We start from the raw sequence: 13,633 nt of genomic DNA on the forward strand, positions 1-13,633 counted from the left end.
ATCCATGATAACCATACTCACTAACAAAAAAATAAAAACAAAACAAAAAAACCACTTCTCCCTCCCCCCGAATTCTGGTCCCTCTTCTGAGGGTTTTAAATATTTCATACATATGATGCAAGGAACCTACTTCTCCAGCCAACAGTATATTTGAAAATATTCTTAACCAGCAGAGCAGACAGTTCCTATTTCTTAAAACTTTAAACAACTAAAACTAAGAAGCTGAAACAGAAGGTATGTCTGCACAAGCTAAAGTAGTATCCTGGTTCAATAACAGCTAGAAGTATTGAATACTTTCCAGCTGGAAGTGTCTGCAACTGATAAAAAAAAGTGAAACACTTGAGATCTAAGATTAGAGAACGAGCCCCTGATACTTTTAAGCACCCTGTTTATTTCTGCTGTTAAAGACAGTTGAAGTTTAAGGACTGAACATCTGAGAAATCCAGCCAACAGGTAATCATCTTTTCCATAGAGGAAAAAAGTCTGAATCTAATAGATGCAAATGAACATAACGATTCTGTTTGACCTTCAGTTTTGAAAGCTCCTTTTGCTGCTTTGATCTCAGTCATGCTGAAGGTCTGGAATGAAGATGTTTGCATGAACACAAGCAAGGAAGAGATTTTGTCTGGCACAGGGACTGTAAAGGGAAAATGTTTTCTGTAAGCAAAGCCAGTTTTTTTTCAATCCAAACTTAATTTAGATATACTAACACAGAGGGCTCCCTCAAAAAAGCATGTATTTTAATCCAAAGAAGTTTTTGATCATTACAAAATATTTTAAATTCAAGCTTATAACAAAAAAAAAAATCTGAAAAAGGGAGCTCAGGAAAAAATTTTGAAAATATTCTTAACTACGCTATCAGTACTTTTGCACACAATCACAGCAGAACTAGAAGTAACAGATTTAGATATGGTTTCTTTAAAAGTAGATTCATTTATGAACACTAAGCATGCTTGAGGTTCAGTCTTGCAGGCTATGCCTGCAACTGCTAATATTTATGTCCTGAAGGACCCCACAAAATTTATGCACGCTTGAAAAACATCTATAAAGCTGACCACGTTATAAGCTAAGGTGCTTCAAAGCTTTTTTTTTTTTTTTGATTCAAATATTCAAAGAATAAAAATACGAGATTTGCAGCTGCCTTCATAACTTTATTTTGAATCTACTGGGCATTCGGTGTGTATCCTGAATGAGATCAGGTCCTGACATAAAATCAGTGCTTGATTTTAATTATGGAGAATGTTTACATGTACAGAGAGATGGGACAAACAAATTAAGAACATAAAGCAACTGAATGTGATAAAATTTTTTTAGGGGAGAAGTTGCAAATTAAGGAACAGTTTAAAAATATCTATTTTTCCACTCTTTTTCCTTTCCTTGCCGTTTTCTAGATTGTTGCAGTTAGAGATTTTGGGCTGTCTTCACGCTTATTATGTGAAAAAGCTAAACATGCTTTAAAAAAAAAAAAAAAAAACACCAAGAAAACATTTCATGATATGGCCTAACCTAATACTTCATTGTTGCCAGAGGTGGGCAGGATCCTTGCACACCCAGCTCTTTTCTCCCCCACTCCTAAGCCTTCTACCTTGAGCTAGCTCTGACTGCAGAGTACACCAACTCAGGCCAGCAAAAACAGCAAAAAATTAAGTATTCACTTTTTGGATGGGTTAGCGCACCTGGCTTATACAGATCAGATGAACGCTAAGGCTGACACAAAGGAAGGGTGGCTCATGCAGCAGGGAACAGAAGCACAGAAAAAGAGCAAGACCTTCTTCTTTGAGCAGCTTAATTCAGCTCACATCACAAAAATCACACTTTTATGTACTCCTACAGTGCAGGATACCAGTGCACAAAGAAGAAAAAGAGGCTACTACCACCATGTTTATAGAATCTACAGACCAGCTACAACTTGGTACAGCTCTCCCTCAGGAATCATGAAATACCTGAAGAGGCTACCACAGCCAGTGCTAGGACGTGGGAAAATTTATGGAGATGCTAGATTTCACCTCAACTCCTGCCCCTGTTAGCTGATCTGTACAGCTAGACCTGTGCTGACCACAGCCAGATATTTGCTCTCAACCTGTTTGAATCCTGCAGGACCAAATAGGTTGGGTTCCAGGTCAAGCCTGGCAAACCTAAAGAGCTCCACAGAAAGTCTGCTCTGTTCCCTATCATTCAGTACTTTAAGGGGGAAAAGTTACTGTATTGATACAGAAAGGATCCTATAGCTGGAAGACATTATTTCCTAAATTTCTTCTCATCTTCCAAAGCTACCCTCACCCCCACCTTCTGTATCATCTCTCCCTAAAAAGTAAGTGGGAAGAGGGGAGGAAGGAAGGGAGAAAAAAAATACCTCCATTGCTTCTTAACCATCCTTCCCATTTATAGGTGAATAGATCCCTCTAATCTGAGTGTAAATCATTGCCCTCCTGCTGTTCAGAATTGTTCCCCACTGTTCAAAATGGGGAACATCTGGAGCCAATAAAAGGAGAAAAGTGGGCAGCTGGCAGCTCAGTTTGCAGCAGCAGCTGCAGGATTTCCCTGGAGGAGGATGGAAAGTAAAGTAGTAGGTGACCCTTCCTGCTGGCTTCTCAAAGCTAGAACATCAGGAATGCAGCCAAAGGTTCTGCTTATGGACCCTCTCACCAAAACAAAATTGGCCGAATAAAGAAGATAGAGAAACATGCTTGAAGATCTTGGTAGGACAAAAGAACTGCACATATGAGAAGTGAAATCTCCCTTTAGAAAAGGCACTATGAATTTTTTTTTTTCTTTTTTTGCTGGAAAGAGCAAGACAGTACTCCATCAGAATGGCAGAGAAACTGAGGTGAAGCTTCAGGGTGACAAAAAGCAGTGAACTGGAAAACAGTAAAGGGATTTTTTTTTTTTTTTTTTTTTTTTTTTGAAGACCACATCCACTATGTGAAATAAAAGCAGCATGTTCAGGTTGTAATGTTTCAGTACGACAGCTCTATAGTTATAACTATTGGGAAAGCCCATAAGGAATCTTGAAGGCTCAACAGAAAAATAGATAGTGTACCCACATAAAGAGGCATCTGAGTAAAGACAGATCCCACATACAGTTCTGAGCATCTTAAAGGAAAAAAAAGAGGCCACTGTACTTGAGAAGGCTCAGCATCACTATAGCCAAAACATGTTTCCTTACTTATAGAACTCTTTGGCTCAAAAACTTTCAAATCTGAACCACCTTCCAAACTGTTAACCATGTCAACTACAGCAGAGATGACACTGAGATAAAACCAGTTTTTCAGCTTAGCTGAAAATGCTTCCTAAACAACTAAACTGAAACAGAATACCTTTTAAACCAGAATAAATATCCACATAGGACTTAAGCCCTAGCTTTTACTTTTAAAAAAAATTGTTCATAGACAAGCTCTCTATAGCTCTCTTAATCCAAATACCCTTAGAAATTTACTCAGTATTAAATGCCAAAAGTGACCACTTACTGCTTAAATGCCAAAAAAAGAAATCAGAGCACCTGTGAACAGTTAGACATGCCATTGGGTAGCCAAAAAAACAGATAAAGTAGCCAAGTTAAAACTTATTTAACCAAATGCTATTTAGAAACCTCTGGGGGAAGGAAAACATATAGAACCCAAGGGGCATACAATGAATAGACTTGGACTGTTTGCAACCAAAGTAACATTTAAGAGCACAGGAAAGATGTCTAAATGGAATTCTGTCAAAGCAGCAGCATTTTCTGTAGCCTAAATGTTTCCTTCCTCCTGAATATCAGAGTTGTTGTACTAACAGGAGAAATGCTAGTGTTTTAGCATTACTTTATCATGCACTGTGCTAGACAACCAAACCAAAGAAACATTACCATTTCTCTTCCAGTATTACATAACTACAGGAAATGTGCAGTTTTACTTTGTGAGTTTTTTGGGTTTGGTTTTCCTTTAGACAGTTATACTCTTTCAGTGGGATGAATTACCAAAATAACTATGCTAGTATAATCCAGTAAAGATAAAACTAAAAAATTAACTCTTACATCAACATACCTTATTTTCAAAGAAAGGGGAAAGAATACTTTAAGTGTGTAACAACTATGCATAAGTTATAATTGTCTTCACATGGTGAATACTGTTTTAACCATTGGTTTCTGAAAAGGCTAAGTCAATATAAAAATTCTGACAAGTCTAAGCCTGGAAAGAAAACACAGTCTCAGTGTACCTTCAATATTGCAATAAAAGACAGGAGGAACTAGCAACTTTCTACCTACCCCATCTTACTCTATTCCAGCAAAAGGTGTGAAAGTAAGCAAAGCTGTTTTAATCAAGGAAAGGTCACCTTTATCTCTTGAGACTACATTAGCAATAATGGTATTCAAGTGACAGAGGTGATCCTCCCAAAGGTTGCAACTGCTTTGTTCTTTTTCTTTCACACCTTTTCTCTGAATCTTGGTATTAAATTCTGACTGTTAGGAGTCTGAAATATAGCGAATCTTTGTTCAAGACAAGATATAGTCATCGGTCCTTGTACTCCTAAATTTATCCTGTATTAAGACTTGACTGGATAACAATACTAGCATTGTGTTAATCCATCTCATTCCCACAGAGTGCCTGACTTACCATGGACCTAGGGAGGACAAGAAAGCATTTCTTGCATTACCAAATGAAATCCGTGTCAAAGACAACATTTGAACTTGTTAATCTAATAGCAGAATTAAAACAGATGCTGTGCTCATTTAAAAAACACCACTTTAGTATTCATAAAAGGGGCTCAGCTTCGGAAACAGTAAGAGTTGGCACCTTGTCCTGGGTTACTTCAGTGCATATTAATAGGGTTGCAATGCAAAAGCCCCAAAACGCAGTCTCCTCACTTCTCTCTGTGGGACTATCACAAGACAGTTTCACTCCACCACTCAAAATTAATCAAATCCTGGATCTTATTTTGACCTAGTTATCAATACTAAGAATACTGAGCTCTAAACACAGTCAACAAAAGTTCGCTTATTATATCCTTAACAGCAAAGCCTGAATAACCAGAACCAGCAATGTCATAGGAAAGAAAAAGAACAGACCTGTTTTAACCAAGAGAGACACACCCTTATCCATTTGGTATCCCTTTGCCACTGAGCCTCCACTAACTGACTATCTCTGCCCAGTAGACTGAGACTACCATCTCCATTTTCCTCCACCAGTTTCTGTATTTTCAGTATCCAGGTCACTCATTTGATAACAATTTATTCCCTGTATTTAAGGAAACCATAAACAAAATTCTTTCTCAACAGCTATATGCAGTCCCAGGCAAACCATTCAGATGACACATGCTCAAAGCCACCAGTCTACAAATGATGCTCAAATCTACCTCTTCTTCACCACTTAAAGCCTCAGCAAGGTTTAGTGAATGGACAGGGTCAGACCATGGAAGGGGAAGAATTATCTGAAGATATACCCAAGCAAAGCAGACATGATGTTGATTAACAGAAAGAAAAAGCTTAAGAACTCACAGAGTTGGTAAGGAACATTAATAACTGGATAATTCCTTTGGATTCAAATTCTTTATGTTTTCAAAAAGCAACATTACTAAGATCAAGTTGTTAGCTTGAAGACTCTATACTATGGCCTCAGATAGTCACACTTTAATAACCTTTTAATTGTACTACACTAATGCATATCTGGCTATGAAACCAGTGCAGCTTCAGAAACCCCAAACTGCTACAGAAAGCTGCAGTATGCATTTCCCCATCAATACAAGCTACTGTAAGCATTTCTATAGAGCTTTTCCACTTAAATTGGAATGAAATTCAAGACTTCCATCACCTTCAAAATAGCCAGTGGTCTGGCTTCAGGATAACTAACAAACTGCCTAAGACTCTAGGAAGAGTATGATAGCAGTCAATAGTTTTAATCCTCAAGCATAATGAAACTTACTATAGTTAAAGATCGCCCAACAGATTATTTATGAGGACCTGCGAGAAACTTGAAAAAAGAAATCCTTTGGGAACCAATGACTGTAAAACACAGGCAAAACCACTACCATCTAGAGCTGCAAAAATAAGATGAAAAATCACTACCATCTAGAGCCCCCCAAAATAAGATGAATGTTTCATACCTTCTTATCTCACAATGAACATACCATTACAGTTAAAAAGACAACACATACACAAAACAACCATGACATGATACCACACTCCACTTTCTAGGGGAAGAAGGTGGAAAACAAATATCGCATGAACGTAAGTCTCTTGCTGTTCAGATACTAAAGCCATGGTATAAGAACCTACAGGTAACGGGAGACTAAATTCTTAAGAAAAGTACTTTTGAAAGTTTCTAAAGGCAAAAAGGCCCATTCCGATCATAATTCCTTTCTCATTACACTTGGATTCCAGCCAACCCAAACTTTTTCATTATCTTTTACATATAGAAGAATTACAAGTTACAAGTTATATAGAGGCCTATCATAGCCAGCAGAGAGTTGATAAAGAAAAGGCATCTTTTCAGAGAAACAACTAGAAAACCAATCTAATCTAGGAGAAACATTTCCTTCTCCTGCTGTCAAAACATCTAGTAGTAAGAAAGTATCAAGCTCCAAATATTCCAATTCTTATTCAGCTGTTTTTATTTTAGAAAAGCAAAGATGTGGATGAGAAAAGGGCTTAAAAACTAGTAACACTGTTGTAACTGAAACACCAGAAACTCTGTGTTTCTGTTTCTGGGAAGGGAAGCATTCCTTTTACCAATGGACATCTCCCAAGAAATGCCATAATTCACTCTGAATATGGCAGAAGTTTAGTAAAAGAACTAACTAAAATACAGTTCAGTTTACAGATAAGTTGAAGTGAAGGCTCTCTCTTCCCATGCTTTGGTTGGCCTTATCTCGGTATCTTTTTACATGTTTATCTGATACATGCAAAGAAATGAAACAGGTTTCTTGGGGTTCTTTTTGCTGGGCGTATTAGCCAACTGGTACACTGTCTTAAGGGATGATATTCAAAACGCGCCTGGATGCAATCCTGTGCAATGTGCTCTAGGTGACCCTGCTTGAGCAGGGGGGTTGGACTAGATGATCTCCAGAGGTCCCTTCCAACCTCAGCGATTCTGTGATTCTGTGAAGGGATCAGTCTAACTTTTGAAACGACTAGGGATGAGAATTTTGGTCAAGCATATATATTTTTTCATATTGTATGTTAAAAATATTACTCATCCCTGGAAAAAGCAGAATTAATAAGAAACTTTTTTTAATTAACTGCATAATTCAGCATAAAATATATATTTTCAACACTAACCACTTTCAATTCCAAAGTCAACATTTTTTAGATGGCACATTTAACGTGACTACAGGTCTCTAAAAAGCGATCTTTGCAAATACCATATTAGGGTTAATACTGCTCAATTATCCTTCATTATCATGACATCTATACAAGGGATTATAAAAAGCCCAGTGTATCAGACAGGGGACTAAGCAGCAGAGTGCTTGTTGACATAATACATAGGTCTGTCTTTCTCCTAATATTACCTTATCCTTCATTAAAATGAAGCATTGTGAAGAGAAACAATTATCAGAGAGCACTTGCATCCTAAAGCCTAGCCCCAATTACTGAAGGCAACAAAGTTTCATACTATTTTAATAAAAGGATCAAACTCAGCAATTCTTCAGAACAAGGTAGCTTTTTGTCCTACAACTTCTCATAGAAAGCTGCTCCAGAATCTTGGTAGTAAATTGGTTTAAATTCTTCTAATTTGCAGCCTAAAATTACTCAGGACTAGTTTGTACACATTTGCTTATCTGCTCTTACCCTCAAGGGCTGCCTTCTATTGAGTGTTTAAACACAAAAATATATTTGCAAAGCTCTTGCAATGTTCCTCAGTTCGCATTTTCCTGTATCAAATCAAGTTCCTTCAAAGTCCCCCCTTAAAAAGCCTCTATTTCCCAGTCATTGCAGCCCTCTTGTTTGCATCATGAGGATGTATGCAAGAATGCAGCAGTTTATCAAAACAACACTAGAAAAAGCTGAACAAGTGGAAAGCAGGGTGCTGATTAACATGTTGTATTTTGCAAGTAGTATAATTCTACTCTAGTTACAGTTGGGGAGAACTTTATAGGCAGAGATAGGTCAATATTACAGTTAAAACCTGTATCATGGTACCTTAGCTAAATAGATATTCTAGCAACAAGACACTTCAAATAATCTGATGTTAGTTTCCTGAAGCAAGACACATGACTATGACCTCATGTTTGAGCTAAATATTCATTACAACCTGTTCATCTGTTCATCTTAAACACTTACTTTAACATAGAAAATAATTGGGAATATGTTTTGTTAGTACACTAGTATTTTAAACAGTAGTAAGAAATTCAACAGCTATATTAGACAAATCACTTTCCATATCCCCCAAAAGTTCCCTTCCCTCTCCCTCCTTTCCAAACAGTGAGTGCATACTGCAGCTGTTTCACATTTTCATCTGGTTTGTCAAAATTATACCCATAAATTATTTGCATCAGTTTTACAGGAGATTCAAAACTTCAGCAGTGTTCTAGAAGAAAAGCACATGTGGGAGACAACAATATTCTCATTCGCCAGCAGAGAAAATGGAGGCAATGATGATGAACAGTATCACCGAAAGCATCAAAATATTTCTATATGGTTTTGTTATCACAATTCTTAAAGTTATCAGCACATTTCTTGGACAAGGAATCCATGAGCTCTCTTCTCCCTTCCCTATTCATTCCCTCACTGGAACATAAATCTAAAGCATCTCCATCTCAAGGTAACAGCTTAGGATGGAATTACAACAATCCTCTTCATGTCTGACTTTACTGAGATACTAGCCTCCAGACTCTAATGCAAAAAATCCCCTATCCACTCCCCGCCCAAAGACCTCACTTCCTTCCCCCTGCCCTCACACTTCTGCACTGCTGGGAAGCTAGAGAAGACAGCAAGAACACTTCCAACCTCTAGACACTTTAGCTCCTCTTACAAGATGAAGAGGCCAAGCAGAGAGAATCATCCCATCACTGAGGAAGGAGGGATAAAAAACAAACAAAAATCCTCAGCGTGCAGTGCAGAAAAGGACTACTCTGAACCCAGTCATGTTGCAAAGAACATCCTGAAAATTTCAATAGTATGAACACCTATCATCATGTTATTTTTTCGTACTAAAAATTCCAAAAATTCCACTACTACTGTGCACAACAATTCCACACATGTATGATCCAGCAATGGAAAAAAAAAGTACAAAAATTTGCATAACTAAAGAGTTTTAAGTGACTGTTAGCACATAGACAAATGATTTTAATTTCAACCAATACCCATTTTAACACAGAACTTTTATGAATTTTATCACATAATATTTACAATTTAAGAATTTGGATAGAGGCATACCACTATAAAAAACTATTCTGAAAGCAATCTGCAATTCTACTGTTAGAAAGATCAGACAGTCTTTATGGTAATCCTCCAGAGCTAACGCAGGTCAACATGAATCTTAAGAGGTGCATAAGTCAAAAGCAGGTAACAGGAAATAAACAGAACAAGGACTAGAAACAAAACTATCCCTACCATAAAAGCCAATTTTCAGTCTTCTAGATTCAATACCAACTATATCTATTCTAAATTAAAGACAGACATTCTTTTTGGCATAAAGAAAACTACTGCTATATGTACATGGAGCTGCTACAATAAACTTAGGACAGTTTTCACATCAGATGAATATCCAAGGTGTTTTAACTTTATACCCACTAAATTTTATGAATTACTAAATGCATTCTGATTAAAAATTCTAATCAAAAATAACAAAATACACCTAACTATTATAAACTGTGAATCTAAGGCACTGTATGATCAACATTATGAAAGGGTTAAATATTTTCGTTTGTGTACTTCTCAATCAATACACAGGGAGAGACTCTTCAAAGGTTATCCTCAAGCAAGTCTGAAAAAATGGCACGCCTGCGTCTTATATCACAGCCTGTTATCCCAAGATTCATTAAGACATTTTTTTAAGGGTAATACAGAAACTTCCCAATTTACTCTTGCTTGAAAGGTGTTTGTGTCAGCCAAGCCTGAAGAAAGGCACTAACCTAGAACGCAATAGATCTAGTATAGTAAAAATACATGACTAATGTTAGCATCACAAAGAATACCACTTAAGTATAAAAAAGTTTAACAAGAAATTGAGTTTATTATTCCAATTTTTATCTCTGTATAGCTTTCAGAAACGGAAAGGTATACTGCAAATATAGGCAAATTAAGATTGCCTTAAAGTTCTTCTAGAGGAAACATGAATTAAAGTTTCCCTCTGTTCCTCCTGGCCCCTCTTTTCTCCTGTACCCATTCAAAAAGAAAAATGCATGCTTAGAGAACTTAAACACCTGAAATGCCATGTAATAAGCAGTTTATCATTCTGTCATTTCAGTCAATTCATTCACATACTACTATACTGTAATTGTTACACACTCCAGCACAACAAAAGCTATTGTCACTGTGTTTATATAAAATAAGTCCATCAATTGGATCAGTTTACTGTATTTAAAACTATTAATCTAAAGTTTAAAATAAGCCTCAGCAAATTGGACCACATAGTTTCCTAGCAGACACTATCTCACAGAGATGACTTATTTTTTAAAGCCAACAGAACAGGAATTGAGGTATTTCTCTTATAAGCTTGACTATAATATGACTGAATATTCATCCTAAAATCTCTTCCCCACACCCTTTATGAAAATACCTTTCTATCTACTTAAAATGACAGTAGTAACTACCTATTTAGGAAAGATAAATTACACATGGTTAAATATTTCATGCGTCTGAAACGCAAATCAGGGCCAGATATGCTATTTGCAAGAACTGAATTACTGTATCAATCAATAATAAATCACAGAAACATGCAGACATTTAGTTGACGTTTCACTGAAAGATGTTTAGCAAGATGCATATGTAGCAATTCAAAGCAGATTTACAGTAGCTTTCCTCAGGTTGCTTAAAGATGAGCAAAGTGCTACGTGAAATCATGCACTAAATAAAGACTTTGCATCCATGGTCCCTAGGAAGTCACCTACATAGTGTTGTAAAAAAACAAGAATACTGCTTATACAACTGTATATGATACTATATATTTATTTTAAATGTTTTTAGAGGACTCATGACATCTCTGCAGAAGAACCTAAGCAATCACAATGAGCTATCAACCCTTCACACCATAACTGCTGTTATTTTTGGTGATCCACCCTGTTTTTGCCACAGTGCTCTTGGCATCATTATGCTACTCTGATTTAATATTTGTTAGATCAATTTACATCACAATGTTATCTGTACTACCTAAATTTCATGGGAAACTTCTGTAGCTAATATCTAACTCACAGCTTTTCTGCTCTCTTCAAAATTCTCTGATCATAAAACAAAAAGCCCTTTGAAATGTGCAGACATTTGGACCCCTGTGAATGATCCATTCTCTAAAAGAATATACAGTCACCTTAAACATAATCACTATACCTTCTTTCTAACACTAATCAGGCACAAAAAAAATACAGTATGTGAACTGCAGTGTTTAGCATAAAACCACTTGTGAAATAAGTGTGCCAAAAATTATTTTCAAAACATGTTTAATAACAGTTTTGTTTCTCTGCTACAGAAGCTCCCCATCAATCACTAGCATTAAGTTAGAGCAATCATTTGTAGTTTATGCCAGCAAACAAGGCCGTTGCAGCTCAGTATTTTGGAAAGTTGGTTGTGTTAACAGAAAGGTAATGCATTGTTAAATGACAGAACCAGGTGCTGAAACTTTTGCAGACAAAGTAACCTGCTAAGTCCATAACCAGCATTTTAGTATAATTCTGTGAAAAGATTAATTCCAGAATATTTTTTTAGCCCTAACTTGGAAAGTAGGTAGCTCTTGATATATCAACCAAAAAGCATACTGGTGAAGAGCGGACAAGAAAACATAGGCAGAAAAATTCTTTGTTTAAATTCAAAACAATTATTCGTATAAAATTCATTGTCAGGAAGAAAAAACTGCAGACACCCAAGAACGGAATCACTATTAAGGTTTCCACAGCAATCTCAGCTTTTGAATCAGAAACATACAGAAAATTAGGAAGTCACAATATTGCTACACCTCTCATGTCCAATTTGCAACACAAGCACAACTACAGAAGATATACAAAAGATGACTAATAAACACAGAACAGATTTCAAAACCAGGCAGTCACAACAAATGGCGGGGGAGGGGAAATGGACTTCAGCTTTCATTCTTGCTCGCCCTCTGATTTTTGGGATTCTCTTCATTTTCTTGGTGCAATTATTCAAAGACTGATGCTTGGACTGTCATTTTCATTCACCGATCAAAGTGGTGACCCAAAACGAGCAGCTGGCCAATGCTAGCAACTACCTCAACTCCTACGTTTGACATAAGCCTTGAACACCGGTTTAATAGCAGTTGCGTAATAAGACTCAAAAGGCCAAGTTCTCTTACTGTCCAGTACATCTTTATTTCCACATGGATGAGGGTGGAGAGAAAGATCTGCAAGGAAACTGAGCAGTACCTGAGTGTCACTAGTACTGCCACTAACAACCTGGTTATTATGCAGCAAAGAAAAGAAAAAAACGCAACACCTGGCGCACAAATATTCAGACGCCCAGTGGATAGGTGGATCCATAGCTGATACCTTTCCTTTCCCTTCCCCAATAGGCGATCATTGATGGGTGTGCCAGGAATGGGATATAGGGGGGAGGAGAAGAAAAGGGGTGGGAAGTGGTTGCTGCAGCCAGGCTGAGTGATGGTTAGGTGGTTAATCATGGTGGCTGAGGAATCATCGGGTCACTTCTCCCCCTTCCGCCTCCCATGTAATAAAGGTGGGCAGCGGGGAGAACGCACTTGTCATGTCACCACCACGAGCACAAGGGGGGACGCAGACCCCCACCGCCCGCACGGACTCACTGGCGGCGACTCAGGTGGGTGCCGAGCAGAGCATCCCTCTTCCCCCGAGTCCCGCGGGAGGGGCCGGGCACGGGGCTACCGCGGCCCCCGCCGCCTCCGCCCCCGCTCTGCTCGGTCGCGCACACGCTCACCCTGCCCGTTTCCCACTCCCCGCGGGACTCACTTGCCGATCACCTCGCAGAGCTCGTACACATCCTCGAACAGCACGTCGTCGTCGGCCATGGTCCGGGCGGGGGGGGATCAGCCCGAGAGGCGGCGGCGGCCCCGGGGAAGGGGGGAGGGAGGGAGGCCGGGAGGGCGGGCCGCGGGCACGATCCCCGCCGCGCGGCGCGCTCCCCTGCCGGTCAGCGCCAACCGCCACCACCACGGTAAATCCCAACGGCTACAACCGCTCCCGCCGCCGCCACCTTCCTCGGGCGCCGCCGCCCGCCCGGTGGCTCCCACGGCCGCGCCGGGACTCCCGACGCCTCCTCCTGCGGGCCGCGGCCGCCGCTCCCCGCGCGTGTCACACACTCCGCGACCCCACCTTCCTCCTCCTCTTCCTCCCCCCACCCCCCTCCCACCCCCTCCCTCCCCCTCTCAGCCGACTACTCCCCAGCGGCGGCGGGCGAGCAGGCAGCTCTGGCTAGCGGGGCGGCGCGAGGTCCATGGACGGGATCGGCACCGCACAGCGAGAAGGAAAGCGGAGCCGGCGGCAGGCGGCAGCGCCGTCTCGCTCCCTCGCCGAGCGG

At 39.4% G+C, this 13,633-nt stretch overlaps 1 protein-coding gene across 4 annotated transcripts in view; it reads right to left on the reverse strand.

Moving 5' to 3' along the window:
• Positions 1 to 13,420, reverse strand: part of CASK (calcium/calmodulin dependent serine protein kinase) — a 235,665-nt gene extending 222,245 nt beyond the window's left edge. For all 4 annotated transcript variants that reach the window (XM_067297866.1, XM_013941692.2, XM_067297852.1 and 1 more), the window contains exon 1: positions 13,066 to 13,420. In XM_067297866.1, the coding sequence (XP_067153967.1) occupies positions 13,066 to 13,124 (59 nt within the window). In that variant the 5' untranslated portion in view covers positions 13,125 to 13,420. The remainder of the gene's footprint in view (positions 1 to 13,065) is intronic.
• Between the last annotated feature and the right edge of the window lie 213 nt (positions 13,421 to 13,633).

The sequence above is a fragment of the Apteryx mantelli genome, chromosome 1 (assembly GCF_036417845.1).
Source record: "Apteryx mantelli isolate bAptMan1 chromosome 1, bAptMan1.hap1, whole genome shotgun sequence".
Lineage (NCBI taxonomy): Eukaryota > Metazoa > Chordata > Aves > Apterygiformes > Apterygidae > Apteryx > Apteryx mantelli.